This window comes from Rhinolophus sinicus, chromosome 7 (assembly GCF_057876585.1).
Source record: "Rhinolophus sinicus isolate RSI-liver-muscle chromosome 7, RSI-T2T, whole genome shotgun sequence".
Lineage (NCBI taxonomy): Eukaryota > Metazoa > Chordata > Mammalia > Chiroptera > Rhinolophidae > Rhinolophus > Rhinolophus sinicus.
Window position 1 is genome coordinate 28,199,415 of NC_142507.1, and position 21,745 is coordinate 28,221,159.

At 35.2% G+C, this 21,745-nt stretch overlaps 1 protein-coding gene across 2 annotated transcripts in view; it reads right to left on the minus strand.

Moving 5' to 3' along the window:
* Positions 1-622: 622 nt before the first annotated feature.
* The window catches only part of UBE2V2 (ubiquitin conjugating enzyme E2 V2), a 41,924-nt gene continuing 20,801 nt past the window's right edge, over positions 623-21,745 (minus strand). For both annotated transcript variants that reach the window (XM_019718434.3, XM_074318463.2), the window contains exons 2-4: positions 15,764-15,912; positions 11,348-11,473; positions 623-1,832 (exon numbers count right to left, since the gene is read on the minus strand). In XM_019718434.3, coding sequence (XP_019573993.2) covers positions 1,689-1,832; positions 11,348-11,473; positions 15,764-15,912 — 419 coding nt within the window. In that variant the 3' untranslated portion in view covers positions 623-1,688. The remainder of the gene's footprint in view (positions 1,833-11,347; positions 11,474-15,763; positions 15,913-21,745) is intronic.

A 21,745-nucleotide genomic window follows, 5' to 3' on the forward strand; every position in this document is an offset into this window, starting at 1 on the left:
CTCCCAAGTATGACAAGTCACGTATTCCACGTGGAAAAGAAGTTATTAAAGAGACTGATTTAGACCATCAGTAACCACATATAACATCAGTGGAATTCAATTTAATCTCCTTCAACCATTTAAAAATTTTAAGAATGTATTCCAAGGTAATAGCTCATTTCAAACTTATTTTAAGTTATACATGCATTAATTTTTATCTTCGTATTGTGTCAATTTAAAGCATTTTAAATATCTTTGAAAATTAAAATAGAATAGCCATGTTGAAATTAAACATTTAGACAAATTAACACTAAGAAACGATAGCTCAAAGCTTTAAATTTCAATGAACTTGATAAAAACATGTCAGGGCATATTTGAGAAATTTGTCCTTGTTACCTAATCACCTTTCTATTTTTTTCAGTGAATTCCCTAAGAAAAGAGAATTTTCAGCAAAACAGTATATCTAGTGGTTTGAAATGAAAAAGTGACCAAACACCTTCACTTTGGTAAAAGCAGAACATACAACAAACTATCAGTTCAGAATTATATATATGCCAAAGTGGAAGTTAAGTGAAATGGATAAAATTATTCCCAGATAGTATTAAATCATTGATAGAAGAAATGTCACAGGAAAACAAAGAAAAAAAGACGAATAAAAAATGCAATGTATATTTGGATGATTTGCAATTATAATTCTATAAAAATTGCTAGAATTCCAACATATTTTTAATATATTCCTGGTGAAATCAAAGTCAAAATATAATACCTGGAATTCCTCCTTCACCAAAGAAACTTAAAATAATCAGGTAATTTGTTCTCTGAAATACTCCGCAAATTCCAATTACAAGAAGTATACAAAATAGGACAAATAATAAAAGGTGTGTATGGATGAAAAGCTACAATAATTCCAATTTTTGATAGCAAGATACTGTACATATACCACATCAATATAATAGAAATGGCACACTTTCTGAGGACACGATCCATGTTTTATTTACATTTTAAGACTAACTTTAATCTCAAAATCACATATTCATACACCTATTTCCTTTTTGTTGATTTCATTTAAACTTAAATGCATGGTTTGTCAAACAAAGACTGTAAACAAATATTTACCATGTCTGTTACATGTAACACAAGGAACATCTCTTAACAGAAATTCATCGACCTTCCCCACAACATTTTTTTTATTATAAATACAGGTATCAAAACAATTCTGGACATACTTTTGATACTAGTAGTCAGCACCCACACCACTTCAAAAATTAAAACAATCTGTGACAATATTCATTGTACCTGTTACTTTACTAGACAATTTAAAATGAAAACTGTTTCCCTAAGAGAGAGGGATAAAGCATGCCATTTCCTTTTCTTTCTTGAGCTTTTTACTTTTTAGAAATACACATGCTTCCACAGCTATCTGACACTTCTCACCATACTTTTCTCTTGTAAGCCTTAATTCTATTTTGAATACTCCAGGTTTATGTTTAAATGACAGTGCCTTAAAAAAAAATTGTGCTGCATTTTTCCTGTTATCTGCAAACATAATAGGTGCATATATATTAAATACATTCTTACAAATGTTCCAGTCATGTTTACCAGCTGGAATTCTTTTACTTAATGTGTGGGTATTTTGCATTGTGATATTTAATCAATACATTAACATGAGTAGAAGACTGTTGATTTAAGACAAGTTTGAGATCCAAAAATTAATTGTATGTTTGTCCTTCTGGTGGTTGTGGAAGCTTCATATTTTCTTTGGACATCATTAGACGTCTTAGCTCTTGGAGTACAACTTTAATGCTATATGAATTTTGCCATTTTGTTAACACTGGTATGCTCCGTGCATCCACCTGAAAGGAGGGAAAAAGTAAAATTAACTACCAAGCTTCAAGTACTATGGCACCAATTTATTAAACATATTTTAGTAAGTCCTTTTAAAAATGCATTGCCTCACTCTATTTTCACAAAAGATAACATTATGACTGCAGGTTCACATAATATTTCGAAAAAATATTCCTTCTTTATCAGATGTTTTCTATAATTTGTGTCTTGTCTGTGTACTTTTCTATATTTTACAAATAAACATGTAGTGAACTTGGATTGTCAGAAATAAAAAACCTCATATTAAATAACTACATTGTAAACATATTTACCAATTCCTTTTTTTTTTAACTTTTATTTATTTTAAGTGTTTTTCCAGGACCCATAAGCTCCAAGTCAAGTAGTTGTTTCAATATAGTTGTGGAGGGCGCAGCTCACAGTGGCCCATGTTGGGATGGAATTGGCCACCTTGTTGTGAAGAGCACCACGCTCTAACCAACTGAGCTACCTGGCCGCCTCTACCAATTCCTACTTGATGAAATAAGGTTGAAAGGTTCCTCTCCATTTCCAATGCTACTACCAAAAATCTGTGCATTTATCTCCACTGGAATTTAGGAAAGAACTGTGAACTTGATCTCTGCTTTGAGATTTTTCTTTCCAATGTATTCTATGCACTGTACTAAATTAATCTTCCACTGTGGAAGACTGATAGAATGGGGTTGGAGCTCCTTCAGAGCCTCATTCCAAGGTAACTGCCATCACGTGACCTATCTGGCAGTTCCCTGGAAAATGCTATTCACGAGGTTTTTCTTTATCTGACCTCAGAACTCACCCACTGGGTACTGCCTGTGCTCCACCATAACAGCCACCCCCATCCCTGGCATTTATATCAGTGTCAACTGTTTAAATATCTCTGCTGCCTAGGGAGGCAATAACAGGGTAAAGTTCTAAAATATATAGACCTGTGAATCTAGGAGACCACACATGTACAGGGCTATGCACAGGCTCATGAAAGACCTGAGAAGCCCATAAACTCTCACTTATGGGTGACCTTGAGCAACATACAAAAAAAATTATGCACCATAACCAAATGGGATTTATCACAGAAATGCAAGGTTGGTTGAATATTTTAAGTCAATCAATGTAATACACCATATTAATAAAATACAGAACAAAAACCATTACTATCTCAACAGACAAAATCCAACAACCTTTCATGATAAAAACACTCAAATTAGGAACAGGAGGGAACTGCCTCAACCTAATAAAAGGCATCTATAAAAAATATGTAGCTAACATCATACTTAATGGTGAAAGACTAAATACTTTCTTCCTTATCAGGAACAAGGCAAGGATTTCTACTCTCTTCACTGCTATTCAAGATTGTACTAGAGGTTCTAAACAGGCAATAAGGCAAGAAAATGAAATAAAGGCATCCAGATTTAAAAAAAAAAAAGAAGAAGTAAAACTATTGCTATTTGCAGTGGACATGGGCTTGTATACTGAAAATACCAAGGTATTCACTAAAGAACCTACTGGAGAGGCGGCAGGATGGTTCAGTTGGTTAGAGCACAAGCCCTTAACAACAAGGTTGCCGGTTCGATTCCCGCATGGGATGATGGTGGGCTGCACCCCCTACAACTAAGACTAAGAACGGCAACTGGACTTGGAGTTGGACTGCGCCCTCCACAGCTGGATTGAGGGAAAGTTACTTGACTTGGAGCTGATGGGCCCTGGAGAAACACACTGTTCCCAGTACTCCCCAATTTAAAAAACAAAACAAAACAAAACAAAAAACTATTTGAGCTAATAAACAAGTATAGCAAGGCTGCAGGATATAGGATCAACATACAAAAACGAGTTGCATGTCTGTACACTTGCAAACAACAATCTGAAAATAAAAGTAAAACAATGCTAGTTACAATAGGATAAACGAATAAACTATATAGGTACAGCTTTAACAAAAGTGTAGGACTTGTACACTGAAAATTATAAAAAATTGTTGACAGAAATTAAAGACCTAAATAAGTGGAAAGATCCGATGTACACAGATCAGATGACTTAATATTGATTATTAAGATGACATTCCTCAAATTGATCTACAGATTCAATACAACCCCTATCAAAATTTCAAATGCCTTATTTTTTTGAAGAAATGGACAAGCTGATCCTAAAATTCACATGAAAATGCACGGAACTCAAAATAGGCAAAACAATATGAAAAAGAAGAACCAAGTTCTTCCAATTTCAAGCCTTACAGCAAAGCTACAGTAATCAAGGTTTTACTTATATAAGGATGGACATACCTATCAATGGAATACAATTGAGAGCCCCAAAATAAATCCATGCATCACGCATACACAGTGAACTGATCTTTGACAAGAATACACAATAAGGAAAGGATAGTATCATCAATTAATAGTGTTGGGACAACCAGATATCCATATGCAAAGGAATGAAGTTGGACTCTTAACTCTCACCATACACAAAATTAACTCAAAATGGATCACAGACCTAAAAATGAAAGCTATAGGGCGGCCAGTTAGCTCAGTTGGTTAGAGCACGGTGCTCTTAACAACAAGGTTGCTGGTTCCATCCACACATATGCCACTGTGAGCTGAGCCCTCCACAACCAGATTGAAACAACTACTTGACTTGGAGCTGATGGGTCCTGGAAAAACACACTTAAAATAAATAAAAGTTAAAAAAAAAAAAAAAAGAGTGAAAGCTATAAAACTCTTAGAAGAAAACAGGAATAAATCTTCCTGATATTGGATTTGGTAATGGTTTCTTAGATATAATACCTAAAGTACATTCAACAAAAGAAAAAATAATAAAATGGCTATATCAAAATTAAAATTTTTTGCATTGCAAACCATACCATCAAGAAACCAAAGAGACAATCCATGGAATGGAAAAATACTTGCAAATCATATACTAGATAAGGAGCTCTTGTTCAGTATATAAAGAACTTTTACAATACAGTAATAAAAGGCTAAATATCTCAGTTAAACTATGGGCAAAGGACGACTGTGGTAGCAGCTGTTATGGACTACATGTTTGTGTTCCCCTCAAAATTCTTATGTTAAAACCCTAACCCCTAGGGGAAGCTGGTTAGCTCAGTTGGTTAGAGCATGGTGCTAATAACAAGGTTGCCGGTTCAATCCCCGCATGGGCCACTGCAAGCTGCACCCGCCTTAAACAAAAAAAAAATCCTAACCCCAACAGGGATGGTATTAGGAGCTGAGGTCTTTGGGAAGTAATTAGATTTAGATAAGGTCATAAAGGTGGAACCCCCATAATGGGATTAGTATCCCTTTGAGAGGAGAAAGAGACTATAGCTCGCTCTCACATCCAACAAGAAGTCCCATCGTCAACAATCAAAGATGAGAATTCTCACCAAAACCCAACCATGCTAGTGCCCTGAACTTGAACTTCCCAGCCTCCAGAACTGTGAGAAATAAATTTCTGGTGTTTAAACCACTCAGTCCACGGTATTTTTGTCATAGCTGCCCAAACTAAGATAGACGCTTTTAAAATGGTTCCCAAAGATCTTCAATTCCTGATATTCACGTTCTATGTAATCCCTCCCTTTGAGTAAGGGTTAGACATAGTGATTTGCTTCTAATGTCTGATTGGAATGTCATTTATGGTAAGTTACAAAAATATTCAGGCTTGTATCTTGCCCTTTCTTGCTTTTACTCCTTGCTTCGCGGAAGGAAGTCTGCTGCCAGGCTGTGAACTGCCCTGAAGAGAGGCTTACACAGCAAGCAACTGAAGGTGCTCTCTACGCAACAGCATGCAAGAAACTGAGGCCCTCAGTCCAAAAACCCAAAAAGAACTGAATCCTGCCAACAACCAAAAGACTGAGGTTAGAATTAGATCTTTCCTCAGTCAAGCATTTGTATGAGACTACAACACAGACTGACATTTTGTGAGAGACCCTGAGTCACAGGACCCAGCAAAGCTGCACCTACATTCATGGCCAACGGAAACTGTGAGATAATAAGTCCTTGTTTTGTTAAACTGCTTTAAAAAATACACAAAGAATCTGAATAGACATTACTCCAAAGGAGATATACAAATGACCAATAAGCATTTGAAAATGTGCTCAACATTAGCCTGATCCGGGAGTTGCAAATCAAAACCACAATGAAATACCACTTCACACTCACTAGGATGGTTATAATAAAAAAGATATAGAATGCAGAAAAGTTGGAACCCTTATGTAATGATGGTGGGAATGTAAAATGGTATGTCCACTTTAAAAAAAACAGTCTGGCAGTTCCTAAAAAAAGTTAAACACTGAATTACCATATAACCCAGCAATCTCACTCTTAGGTATACACTCAAGAGAAATGAAAATATTTGCCCACACAAAAACTTGTACACAAATGTTCACAGCAGCATTCATAATAGTTAAAAGTGGAAAACCCAAATATCCATCAGGTGATGAATGAATAAACAGAATGTGATATATCTTATAACGGAATAGTATTCAGCAATAAAAAGAAACCAAGTACTGATATATGCTAAAACTTGAACCTTGAAAATATTATGTTAAGTGAAAGAAGTCAGTAACAAAAGAACACATATGCATAATTCTATTTACACAAAAAGTCCAGAATAGGCAAATCTATATAGACAGAAAATAAATTAGTGGTTATTTAGGGCACGGGAAGTGGCACAGAAAGTGACAACTAATGGGTAAGGGGTCTCAGAGAAACAAAAATGTTCTAAAATTGGATTGTAGTAATGGGTACACCACAACCCTGTGACTACTAAAAAACATTGAATTACACACTTTAAATGAGTAAAGTTTATGGTATGTGAATTATATCACAATACAACTATTTAAAAATAGAAAAGAACAATAATTTTTATAACTCTCTTACAAGTAACTGAAACGATAAGAATGTTAAGACGTATTTTAAAATGCTTCCTCCAATGTTTTAACTTACATGAGTAGCAACCCCATTATCCTATTTTAAATAAACTCCATAACTGAACAAGTTTATACAATAAGTTGAGAGAATAACAAGTCATTTCCAAAGCAAAAGAAAACACTTCCAGCTGTAAAGTTAAAAGAATAAAATAAACATAAGTGATTGTAAATCCTGTAAAACACCAACAAAGTGCATAAAAAATGTGGGGGGGAAATAGATGAAAAGGGAGGAGGGAGAAAAGAGCATGGGGAAATAAATATCATGTCAGAACAAATCTGTATCTTATCAGTCTATAATATACAATAACTTCTAAAACTTGAGACCTCACAGCATAAAGCATTGTAATTTATGCTGTATAATGCTAACCACCCACAAGGAATAATTTTGACTAGTTGTATTAAATAAATATAAACCAAAATGACTAAAGCAATACCTATAATTCATCCGGTACTTAAATAACCTCAAAATATATAAAATTATGCTGGCACAATCACCAATGGGCAATGTGAAATTCCATGCTATTTACTACTTATAAAAGTAATAATTTAAATTCTTAACTATCAATCAAGAGAAAAACTGATGTCCAATACATATACCTCACCTCAACCCTTTATAAACACCAACATTCTAATAATTAAAATCAGTATTTATTTTTCTGATTTCAAATATCCATTCCAGCTTGGCAATATGAAGTGCTGGTGGGAATGTACATTCACAGGGTAATATTACATATAGCTAGAGGGACAGACATGAACATAACCCTGTGGAGAGCAACTTGGCAATACTCAATCAAGCTCAAGACAAGCCCCACACTCAGCAGACATGCCACTTCTAGATATATGCCCTGGAGCAAGTGCTACTCACTGTTCCATGGAACAGTGCCAGACCTTGAACTGATTTTACTCATCCATGACAAGATAAACACAGAAATTGAGAATAAACATTGAGAGAGTTCTACAATAGTTTGACAGAGAATTTTTTATTTTAAAAATTCTGAGCATTTTGTCTTTTTATTTTACTTTTCTAGTAATGCAATTTTATTATATTTTACAAAAGCATTTATCCACAACATATTGGAACCAATAAACAAATACCGGGTCCTGAGAGGCACTGCCTTAGGGTATAAGAATACTGTACAAGAATATTCTTTATAGCAATCTTTTCAGTGAAAACTGAAAAAAAAAAAAAAAAAAAAAAAAACCCAAATGCCCAGCAAGTGAAAAATTGAATATTAAACAATAAAAAGAAACAATCTAATTTGCATGACTCAACATTGGTGAATCTCAAAAATCACTGACATACAATTCCACACAAAAGGGATACAATACAGAAGTTTACACACACATGCATAGTAGTAATAGCACAACAATCATGCACAGAAATTATAATCACCAAATTCAAAATGGGACTACCTCTGAAGAAAGAAAAGGGGAGAAACTGGAGAAAGGCACAGAGTTAACTATTTATAATGAGTCTTTTAAAAAGGTCTGCTACAAATAAGACAAAAATGTTAAGATATGACAAAGTAAGGTGGAGGATGTGAGTTATCTTATTCTCTAAAAATGGTCTGTGTATGTTAGAAATATTTCTTTTAAAAACACCAAAAATAAAAACAAGAGAAAAGTGATAATTCACAGTAGCTGTTACAAAGGAAAGGAATAACAATATGATTGTAACAGTAACAAGAGACATAATTCAGATGGGGGAATCAGTTAAGACCTCTCAGAGAAAGTGACATTTACACACTGATAATCTATAAGGATTAGCCAGAATGGGGGAGATGTCAAGACAGGAATAACAGAAAGTGCAAAGGTCCTATAAAACCAAACAAAAGGTGTGCAGGGCAGTGTGCACCCTGTTGAGTTCCTGATGAACTATGGCAAGAAGTATGCCCATTGTGACTGAAGCCATTAAAGGATTTAAAGCACATAAGTGACAAGCTACAATTTGTGTTTTAGAAAGACATGTGGTATATAAACCAAAAACAACAAAAGAACAAGACAAACAAATGAGAAACAGAAACTCATAGACACAGACAATAGTTTAGTGGTTGCCAGAGGGTAAGGGGGGTGGGGGGTGGGGGGTGGGAGATGAGGGTAAGGGGGATCGAATATATGGTGATGGAAGGAGAACTGACTCTGGGTGATGAACACACAATGGGATTTATAGATGATGTAATACAGAATTGTACACCTGAAATCTATGTAATTTTACTAACAATTGTCACCCCAATAAATTTAATAAAATAAAATTAAAAAAAAAAAAAAAGATCTCTCTGGCAGCTTGCTTTGTAGAGATTGGAGGGGATAAAAAAAGTAGAATCAGAGAGATTGATGTAAAGGTCCAGATAACAGATGAGGATCAACATTCATTTAGTAACAATGTAAACAGAAACATAAGACCTGATGCAAGTTACATTTTCAACAAAGACTGACAGGACTTAATGATAGATAGGTTGAGGGAAGACAAATAGAGAAGAGAGAGAGGCAAAATGTCAAAAGGTAGACAAGAAGCCCATGAGATCAGATAAAGGTTGTTAAAAGTTTGTTACAGATTATTAAAGGTTGGTTTGAAATTGATTCCTAAATTTCCTAGTTCCCACAATAGTGCAGAATCCACCAGTAATTACTTAATTCACAGACTCTATAATATGAAAACAAATGAACAGTTGAGAAGAAAAATTACACCTGATACGAGAAAATTAACAAAAATATATTCCTCATAAAGGTAATGCTGTCATAAAAGAAATTCCCTAAACAATATCCTTTCTGTAAATTCAAAATGTTTCTTAATCCTGACTCCATCATATCTCTTACTATTACTTAACATAGAAATAGTTAAGTATCCATATCATAATTTCTAGAATACCCATTGGAAGAACAAAAATGGAATTAAAAAGTTGAGAACAACCGTTTCAAAAGTAGGCGAAAACAAGAAACACATGGGAAAACAAAAACCGTAAAATAAGATTACTTATTTAAACCTCAATGAGTTAATAATTACTGTACATTAAATGTAAATGGACTAAACATCCTGGCAAATTACAAAGATTGACAGACAGAGACAATCCTCAGGGTCCAGCTTTGAGTTGGCACATACCAGATAGGGAGTTTGAGAGTGACCCAGCAGATGTAGGGTTGAGATTTCTAATGATCTTTCCACCTTCCTCCTCTGTGAGGGTCATGCTTTCGGCCAATGCACCCAGCAGGGAGATGCGAGTCTACCTGGGGCCCAGCTTTGGGCCTCCATACTAGGCTGGGGTTGGGGTGTGCGGGGCTACCTGTGTGTCCAGAACTCAACCTGTTGCCAGAAGTGTGGTTACGTACAGAGAGAATTGAGCAAATTTAAGTAAATATATTGGGGACAGTTGGCCGCCAGGTTTCTCACTGTTGGAGAAGGGAATTACAAATATGGGAAGGTTGAAATGTGGAACAAACCCTGCACTGTTGGAATTGGAGGTACTGGTATAAATTCATGGTTTCTGATAGACAGAGAGAGAGAGGAGAGAGTGGGAAGGAGAGAGGGGAGAGGGGAGAGGGGAGAGGGGAGAGGGGAGAGGGGAGAGGGGAGAGGGGAGAGGGGAGAGGGGAGAGGGGAGAGGGGAGAGGGGAGAGGGGAGAGGGGAGAGGGGAGAGGGGAGAGGGGAGAGGGGAGAGGGGAGAGGGGAGAGGGGAGAGGGGAGAGGAGAGGAGAGGAGAGAGAGGAGAGAGGGGGAGAGAGGGGGAGAGAGGGGGAGAGAGAGGGAGAGAGAGAGAGAGAGGAGAGAAGGAAGAGAAAGGGAAGGAAAGAGCACAGGAGGACAGGTGTACATATGAGATATATTAGGTAAAACTATAAAGAAGAAAATATAAAAGAAAATTTTCAAGATGTTAATTACCATTGGTGGAAAAAGAGAACAACACAAAATGGGATGTGGAGGAGCACAGAAGAAGTTAAGGATATTGGTAACATTCTATTTCCTAAGATGGATGATGTTCATTTTATTATTATTATGTTATAATGCTTCCCAACATGTACGCCTATTTTGCATTTAAGTGTGTTCTCAACATGACACCTTGAGAGCCTGAACTTTAAAGTCTTAACATGAACCTAACAATCTATTCATATTGGAAATTGAGCTATTTCCACTAACATTCTTGTGTGAGTCAGATAGACTGCATCAGTTTTGTTTATTTGCTTTAAATAAACAATAGTGCTCAACTATGACTGTGTGTTCCAATACAGACATACTTGTTATTCAAAGAAAAGCTCCTCTTCGTCAATACTCATCCTTTTAATCTCACCAAATATAACTTAACCCTAAAGACAAACAACATTACAAATAATAATAATGGTCATCTTTTCACCAAATAAAGATTCAATGAAATAGGACTACTGACGCAATTAATAAAACCTTAAGTGAAGTGTTACTATCTCATCTATATTGGCTGGTACATGAAGGTTTTTAAGGATAGATTGATTTATGAAAGAAAAACAATATAAGATAAACTTCTTTAGACTTTCAGCTAAACAAAGGTTCTTTTTTTCTTTAACTTTCTCCTCACTATATATTATAGGTTATATAAGGAAAAAAAAAAAAAACAACTACTTTAACTTACCATTCCACTGGAATTATTTATTCCATTCATATTAATTTTGGTTACAAATCTAACTGATGGAGGAGCTTCTGGGTATTTAGGTCCACATTCTACTTTCAGGCTATATATTCTGTTTTCATAATTTGTCTGGAAGGCAAAAAATAATAATAATAATATTCAAGTGCTAATAAAAAGGAAAAGTACAATGTGAATGTACTTGATATTATTGTGTATGTGATCAAGAATTTACTTTTCTATATTCAAATTTATTTGACCTACATGATTAGAAAAAAATGCAGCAAGCATACTTAAAAATAGAGATTTTATAAAATAATTCTACAAAGTCATATCAAAATGATCATAACTTGATTTTTGTGATACAATCAATGCCTGTAACAAATTAAAAGGAAAAAGCAAACCACTTAAATTCAGGTTGTACTAAAAAAGTTCACACTGTCGGGGGAGGGACAACTTGACTGTGTCACGCATACATAAAGGTTCCCATTCATCTAGGACAATTCTATTTATCCCTACTGTTCTAATGCTTCTTTTATGAATAGTGCTTCTTTTTATTCTCAAAATGGTCTGGTTGGACAATAAATTATATGGCTACCAACTTATATGGCAATCAGTAACTTCTAGCAAGAGGGAAAACACTATATTATACCATCTTACAGCAATAAAACAATTATTTCATGCCTCTTATTAGTTATATTTACATTACTATTTCATTAATTTTGTGGATCATTAAATTCTATTATCTGAATTCAGAGATAAAACAGTAAACTTCATATTTCCAAATCATTTTAAAATGGGGTTTCTTAATCGAGAAGTTTAACATTACCATTATTAAAAAGTCATTTTAAAGCTACCAGACTTAACTGCTTCTAGATTATTCAGGGCTTACTTTTCATGCCTATAACTAATTCTTCTTTATCCTTATGGATTTTGTTCACTTGATTAACTTACTGGTATACAATTAAAACAAGAAAATAAAAAATAAATAAAAGGAACAAATGTAATGCCTGTTGGTTTCTATAATAAACCTGGAGTGGGGGAACCATTTGCCTACAGATTTCACTTGCCAAAACTGACCTACAGTTTCCTTCCCCTTAAGTAAGAGTTATTCCCAAGTGGAGGTCAGAACTGGGATATTAAACTACTGTAATTTAAAATGTATTCAACAATCTTGTATATATATTAAATATTTTAATATTTAAAAAAAGAAACAGCTGTATAAAGCTCATCCAAGTTTAATGGCAAACATATTAATAATATGACCAGCACCTTTGATATGTATAAAAAGTACTAAAATCAGACAGAGCTCAAGGAAATCATCTAGTCTGTCGTTCTCCAATTTGGATGCACATCAGCTTCTCTAGAAAATTTTCTTTAAAAAAGATAACAATAATAATAATTATTATAATTATTATTATTATAGCCCCCGAGAAATTCCATAATGTTAAAGGTAATCATATGCCACCTTTATTTGTAATGGCCAGAAAGTAGGTAAAATCCAAATGCCCATGAACAGGAGAACTGATGAACATATTATGGTATATCCATACAGTATAATAATACTCAGTAATAAAAAGAAACACTACTACCACATGGAACAACATAGGTGAACTTCGGAGACATGCTGAGTCAAAGAAGTAGACTGGTAAATGCACACACTGCATGATTCAACTTATACAAAGTTCTACAAGTCAAAACTATGCTAGGGTGCACAAAATACTGGTTACAGTAGGGATGGGAATGGGAAGGAGCACAGGGAACTTTCTGGGGTGATGAAAATGTTCTATATCTCATTAAGGGTGTGAGTAACAAAGTAGATTTGTCAAAACTCCTGGTAAGATCTATGCATTTCACTATATGTAAATTATACCTCAATTAAAAAAAAAAAAAGTTAAAAATCTCTAAGCTAGCCTACTGATCTAATTCAGTGCTTACAGCAAACATCATCCTAACTTGACCCTTTGGGTTAATTTTTCTTTTCACCTCTAAATTTTAAGTTAACAGCCAAGTCTCTATTATCTAACAAAAGAGTAAAATAAAAAACAGAGTAGTAAAAGGAACTAATATGTACTAAGTATGTACTCTAGTCAGGTACTCACCTATTATCTAATTATTAATTCAATTCTCAAAACTTCTGAAGATGGGTATAGCACTTCTATTTACATATAAGGAAACTTAACACACATGTAAGTAACTAAACCTCTAATGCTAAATTCTTCAGAAAATTTCATACAAACATACATGGAAAAACAAAATTGCTAATCATATAAATCCAAACAGATACAGCAATAACACAAAAAAACAGGAATCTTAATCAGTAAATACATAAAAAATAAACAGCTCACAAGGAACAGTATGTTACGGTAAGAATTGTTCTATTATCCTGGCTGGATGTAGATACCTAAAGCTGAAGACAAAATTGCTCTAAATATAGCATCTTCTAAAGAGAAAACAACTAAAGTGAGACACCAACCCCAGCAGGTTTTATTAAATAGCAAATGAGTGATTGCTGTGGCCACTCACCTTCACCCAGTCCCACATGTTTCAGTGAGGAATATAATTGGAAAAAGGATGCCAAGCAGAAAATCAATGGGTGGTGAAGAGTCTGGCTTGGGAAGAATACTGTGCCTTTGCAAGGTACTTCCCTCCTGCCTCTTTCTGTTACCCAAAAAAAGTGAGAGGGTGCTCCAAGACTACCACCCATAGAAAGCAGAGGACCCACTGGAAGAGAAGCCTGGCACGGAAGTTGGCAGCATCTGCTCTATGTCCCCCTTGCGGAGCAGGCCCTGCCCTCTGTACAAGCTAGAACAGCCTTTGCACCACAACGGGCACAGCCTGGACTAGGGAGCTTCCTGCAGTTCAGCAACACTAGAAAAGGGCCCAGTCTGGACAGTCCTGCTGGTGTCCACAACTGGATGAGAGATCAATGGGAGCGACTCTTCACACTTGGGAACTGTGCTATGAAACTGCCCATAACAATCACTATGGAACTCATACACAAGCTCCAAAACATTCTTCAAGTTTAAAGTCCATTAGAGGTAGTAGCTGGGGAAAAAAACAAATCTAAATAATTTCAAATTCATACTCCATCAAGTTTAGACTGTCAGATGTTCAAACTATTTATTAAGTAAAAATGTTTGTAAATTATGAGGACTTTTTGTTTTTTTTAACCAAACAGACCATGGTAATAATGTTCACTGGCAGTGAAAAATCAAGGTTTTCATTACAAATAACAAGTTATAAAATATATCAAAAATTCTAACCATCAATATTATATTTCCTTTCTCAAAGTCTTATGGAAAAATCAGAGTGGGGCGGGGCGGGGAGAGTTTGTTAGTTCAACAGTGTGCACAAATTTTGCAAAGGAATACCAGAAAATATAAAACATACATTAATTTACTCTTTAAAGTTAACATTGCTAATTAACTGATCCATTTGTCTTTTGTAATAATCAATAGGAAAACATTCCACCCAACAGGAAAACAGGTGAAATGTTCTCATCACAAGATAGCAAACAGTAAACAAAATCCGACTAACAACTTTCAAATTTGTGTTCTTCCCAGCAAGTCAAAACATTACACAATACATATTTAAAAGACTCACTGCAGGGAGCGCAGTAAATGGGACCTTTGAATAAGCAATGGAATGTAGAAAAAAATTTCCCAATCTGAAAAAATTTTATGTAAAAATAAAACTTCATAAACTTAAGACCTGAGAATAAAACACAATGGGCATGTTGCCAGCAACACTAGAAAATACTGTCTGTAAGAATCATAGACTTTTCAATATATTTTATACATGAAGAAACTGAGCCCTATAGCATTTACATGGCAAGTCAAACGGCAGAGAGCAAATAGCAATGTGCACTCAATAGAAACCAATTTAGAAACTTTGTTATATATAGTGGGTTAGTAATATGTTACGTCAAAATACTGTTTGCTTTTCCCAAATATTCCCTCCATTTCCTCACCTTTTCTCCTCTCTATCTGGAATGTTCTCCATCCCCATCACCACCTTGTGAAATTCTACCAGTCAGTTTTTTAAGGCTCATTCCAAAGGCAACTTCCTCAACTGTTCAGCCTTCCTCAATTATTCCAGTTAGAAGAAACATATTCTAACGTCCCATAGTGAACTTTCTCTGCCATATTTAGAATCTGTCATTTGTACTTATTTTTTTTCTTCTCTACTAAACTGCAAACACCTTGATGGCAATGACCGTATCAATCTTTCCCCCACAATCCTCCAGAAAGTCAAGTATTATACCCTGCACATGGGAAGCATCAATAAAAGCATATAAAATAAATAAAAAAGGAGTAACTTTCAGTCATTATAATTATTTTAACATCAGTATTATAAAATGCTTACTCTAAAGTGAAGATAAGTATTAACAGAAAAAAATACGTAATTTATAGCACTGACCCTTGGTGGCCCAATAATCATGCCTGTCCACCTTGTAAGTGTCATATCTTCATCATCTTCAAGGCCCCAGCTAACCGTACCATCGCCTACTCCTTTTTGTCCTTCTTCAAGTTCTTCCAACAAGCGAAAATTACGAGGAACTTTAACTCCTATACAAAAGAATGTCAATGTAAATGTAAAAACCTCATAATTTTAAGTGCTACATATATTCAAATTCAGCTTTTTCCAAGTTAATCTTTATATATTATTTCCCCAAAAGACCAAATTGCCTCTAAAAAACATTGTGCCCCAGAAAATGCTGAATCTAACAATCTCTTAAAATGAAAACACTAAAGAAAGCACGGTATCATACATTAACAGAAATATAAAACATATATACAAATTCGTAATTAATTTTGTACTGACGTAAGTTAATCATAAGGAAATCATTATATAGTGAATAGTTGAGATTTCTGTTCTAGCCAAAAACATTGCAACAAATTAAGGAGCATGACCAGTAAGTTCATAAAAGTTCAATTTCATTAAAATATACTCTCTAATGATTTTTAAAGAATAGAACTATGTTAATCTTTCAAAATGCACTAAAAGGTACTATTTTCTAGAATGCAAAAGCAGCCCCACCCACGGTCCGCAGCCAGTCTTTTTCCTATTCTCATCCCTAACCAGTGGGGTCCTACCTCTCCTATGTCAGCACAAGCACATGATCATTAATCCTCACTTGGTAGTTACTTGATTTGAGAACAAACATCCTCATGAATATGACATTTTCCTAGGACACGTCCTTCACCCGTTTGCCCAAACCAGAGCAAACTATACACAATGCACAAACCTTTCTCACACCTGTACATCTCTAACTTTTAACTTGATCACTCCCTGCTTTATTTCTAAAATCTTCACACAGATATCCTTCTTGCTTAGAACCGCCCAGCCTTTCACAGGTTCCCCTCCCTCATTCTCACTAACACTGGTCTTTGGCATCACTTTGACCTTCAATCCCTGGTCCCAACCACGACTCTTCCAATTTATCACAACCTTTCCTAGGATTACTGGCTTCTCCAAAAATGGACCCTGTGGTCCTCCCTGTTCACAACAGCATCTAACATGAAACATCCTCCAGCCCCACTGAACAAGTCCTGAAAAAATTAGGTAAATGCCCTCAGAATCCTCTCTCTTTGGCTCTGTAGCAAGCATGTGTTTGCATGAGCTCTCTCTCTTGCTCTCTCTCTCTCTCTTTCTCTCTCTCTCTCTCTCTCTCACAAAACTGAGGCACAAAGAAGTGACATCTCCTTTAAAAAGACTGTCATTTTGTACTTCTGTCTTGCTGAAACCAAAACATCTTTCACTTACTAATGAAAAGCCAATAATTATTGTAACTTAAAACTAAAACACTACCCACTTTATACACTGAGCTTCATAAAAAAATGCTTGAAAATCTTGGGCCACAGAAACATGGAGCTGTTATGGATCACAAAAACAAGACTAGTCATTATTACAACTACTGTGATTATTAATAACCATTTGTTTAGCATACATTGTATGCAATTTTAAATAAATTATCCCATTTAATCCTAAAAGCAACAATTTTACACTTGTGGAAACTGACATTTGAAGAAGTTATGTGACCTACCAATTTCTAGACCAGTCACTCTTAACCATTAACCACTGCTTGTAGTATTATGTAATACAAGCTTCAAAGGCAGCATATTCTCGCACTGATCTAGGAGTCAGACTGCCCAGATCCAGTGCCCAGTTCTACTGCCCACGTGACATGTGACCCACAGCAGTTTTCTCATCTGTAAAACTGAGATAACCATAGTTTCTACCTCACAGAATCATTGTGAAAATTAATGGTAATCTACCTGAAACAATAAATGTTGGCCATAATCATTTTAGAGTCCATATTAAGTAGAATTACATAAAACTCTACTTACCGTCATCTAAAATGTGTGAGAATAAAAGCTTTTCATACAACCCTGTAGAGTGGTCCCTGGAAATTTTATCCTAAGCTGTAAGTTTCTATCCACATAACATTGGGACAACCGCTATTTTCCTATAGCTGTATAGTTATGATCTCCACAATATATTGCTATTGAATTGCTTTTTAAAGTAATCTTAAATGAGCTTCATTACCCTTTATAATTATGAAGTCATTCCCCAAGAACAATTCTAAACTTATGTTGAATTTCATTGCCTCCTTTTTATAACCAATTCAGTCAGGTAACCATTACAAGCATCCAAAACTACAAAGTAAACAATGTATAATTTAATGTTTCTCCTTACTTCAGTGCCGTAAAAGTGATAAACCTAGTTACTCCTAAACTTTTCATCATCTCTATATAGCATTCTGGGAAAACAGTTCTAAGATTAATGGACCAATTATTGGCAATGATAACATTTAAAAGGTTATAGCAGTTAAGACTACTTTGTTTTCAAAGTATAAGACTCAAAAACAAACAAACAAAAAATTATGACCTATATTTTCAAATTCAGGGCTAGGGCATTCTGGTTTTATTTCAACCAACCACTAATGCCTGTGAAGAGAACAAAGCCACAAGATGGGGATGTTGCTCCACAAAAGCTGCTGTGTGTACATTAGCTGCCTTCTAGATCTCTTGAATCTATGGGCATTTTTCTATAGTTCTGCTTGTCGTGTGTGTGTGTGTGTGTGTGTGTGTGTGTTATTTTTTAATAGTTTTAAATATTTTAATACTTTTAGCTTGGGATCTTCATATAAACACCACTTTCCAGCTGAAACTCTTTAAATGCTACCAATCTTTTAAGTCCAGAAAAACCTCAGAGATCATCCAGTCCAAAACCTAACACGTCAGAGGAAAGAAAATTATCACCAAAAAATGTTAGGTGATAATCCTAAAGTCACGTAGCTACTAGTCAGTCGCCAAACCAAGTCAAAAACCCAAGTCTCCAGGTTTCCCACTAATCTAGCCTCCCCTTTACATTACCATTACAATGAACTTCCACTAATAAGAGATAAGACAAAAATAACTGATAAAGTATGAATGCATACAACCTAGAAAACATGCTTCCAGTTTTTAATCTCAAGGATATCAGATGCCTAATCATTTCCCTTTAATTCCCACAATGCCAAATAAATGTGCAAAGATTGCTAAACAAACATTAGAATGTGTTTATTAGAAATAAGAATTTCCCAATTTTAATTCATAAATTTTAGTACAAATTTAGTTATAAATTTTATAACTTGAAACAGTTATAGGGGAAAAAAGCATTAATAAGACCTTGAATAGTAATAAATCTGTCAATCTATCCATATAAACATATGAGAAACAATAGCAAAGCAAATTTATTATCAGTTTGCAACTAATTATCTTTAAGAAAGTTCTGAACACTAAAAAAAGGATGAGAGGTAATACAGTTTTGAAGAGGGCAGCGTAGATTCGGAAGAATCTTGTTGGAAGACACGGATAGGGACACTCACAGTTTTTGACCTGATGAATCATCACCTACTCAAAAATTAAAGGAAAACACCTGTAGGAATGGAATAAATTTTTTTCTTACTTAGCAAACCCTTCTTTAGCTGGTCCTTATGAACACTCAGGTTGGCTACGGGTCCCTTTCCCCTCACCCCACTGCCCAGAGTGTCTGAAGAACTACGGAAGACAGTATCTGGAACATATATGCAGTGGGAACACTGGCCCTTCCAGGTTCACAACCAGCTTATGGGGTGGCCAGCCTGCTTACCTGCCCCCTACAGAGTTCTCTCAGGCATATGGGTTTCTGTCACTCTTCAATAAACCTGAGCCCGTTGTTAAGATGGAAGTGATGAAAAGTCCCTCCTGCTGCACTCTGGGAATACTGAGTTCCCCTCAAACCTCCAACAAGCTGCCTTAGTTAAAAACAACTTGTATTTATCGAGCATCTATGTGACAGACATTGCAATAAATTTTACAAGTAAAAGTATTTCATTAAATCTCATCTTGTAACTTATTAACATCACCATTTCACAAGGTAAGAAAACTAAGACTTAAATTAGTGGGTTGAACTCATGAAAGAAACTGCTGATATTCAGTCATCTTTTTAACCAACAGAAACAGTAATTTCATAAAGTTAAATCTAACAACATGGAGAATGAGTGGGGGAGTCATTTATTCTCCAATGCCTCCACATGGACCCAACTAGTCCTGGATAGCACTCACTTCCCTAACTATTATAGCTCCTGCTAAATTGTCCCCAGGCACTGCAAATCTAATGAAGATGAGGAGCATACCCTGACCAACTATGGGAGCAACTTTGACAAAATAAATCCTTTTCTGAACTCTCTTAAAAAGATTTCCATATAACACTTACTGGGTGTATTCAAAGCAAAATACTTCTATCCAGGGGAAATAACATAAACATCATTTTATAGTTTTCAAAGTACTTTCTCATACAGCCATCTATCTGAATACAGGAAAAATCTTTTGAGGTATGCTGAGCAGATACAGCCACATTTTATAAAGACCAAAGACATGAAGTGACTCACTTAAGATCATGGCAAACTAGTAGCTGAGTCAAAACTAAAATCAAATTTCCCAACCTGGGTACAACACTCTGTTCCTGTAAAGTACATCTCAAAATCCAGGGGGCAAAAATCAGGGAGACTACATAATATGTACAACTTAAAATACAGTACATATGAAAAAAAAACTGTTAAAATTTGTTATATAAACAAAAACACTAAAAAAGTTTTAAAATTTAAGCCCCAGAAATAGGGACTTATCTTCTAGCTTTGAAGTGCTTAAAATCATCTTAATAGAAGTATTTATAAAAGTTCTCTGTAATATTTCCTAACTCTTCAGAAATTTAATACTCAATTTTTTTTTAATCTTATCTCCTAAAAAAATTATGGAAACACCCATGTAGAGGGACACAAAGTAAGCAGCAAAATATTGGGAGACCTATATTTTGTCATCCATTTACTTTTATATTCATTCCTTCACTCTGTAAACATTTACTACTACTAGAGGCAATTACTATGCTAGGCACTTAATACTAGGAGGACTAGAACCTTTTTGCCTTCAAGAAATTTACAATCTATGAGAGGAGGACAATTAAAGAGACAGCACTACAATGTGAAAAGTGTTATGGGAACACCTAGAAAGGAGAACCCCAAAAGGAGACAAAGTCTCCTTAAAGAAGAAATTCTCCAGGTACACCATAAAGAATAAAAACCATATGTAAGATGTCAGTAGAGAAATTACAAAACATAATTTAAGACATAATTACAAAACATAATCAAAAAGTTGAATAAACAGGGCAATCTAGCTACATGAGAAACTCACTACAAAGATGTAAATTCTCCTAAATTAACCTATAGATTCTTTCCATTTAAACTGAAATTCCAATAGCATTGTTCCTAGAACTTAACTAATATTCTTACAGAAGACCTAAGAGGCAAGAGTTTGGAGAAGATATTAAGACTTTATCATCAACCAAAAATATTAAGATAATGCGAAATTAGGGCAGGAACTAACAAATAGACTAATGAGAAAGAAAAGCCTCAAAACAGATATTATTAATACATGCATATATGAAAACAGGATCTACAATAAAGGCATAAAAGTCAGCAGAAATCCAGATTAAAGGAGACTAGAAACACCAAATGTAAACCCGACTCATGTATCAGGGGGAAAAAAAACAATTAGTATTCTGCTTTAAAAAGCATTAGTTGGAAAACTGGCAGAATTTGAATAGGGCCTATAAATAAAAGTCTGTATTGGGGGCCGGACTGGTGGCTCAGGCGGTTAGAGCTCCGTGCTCCTAACTCCGAAGGCTGCCGGTTCGATTCCCACATGGGCCAGTGGGCTCTCAACCACAAGGTTGCCAGTTCAATTCCTCGACTCCCACAAGGGATGGTGGGCAACGCCCCCTGCAACTAAAATTGAACACGGCACCTTGAGCTGAGCTGCCGCTGAGCTCCCGGATGGCTCAGTTGGTTGGTGTATTGGTTGGATGCCCTCTCAACCA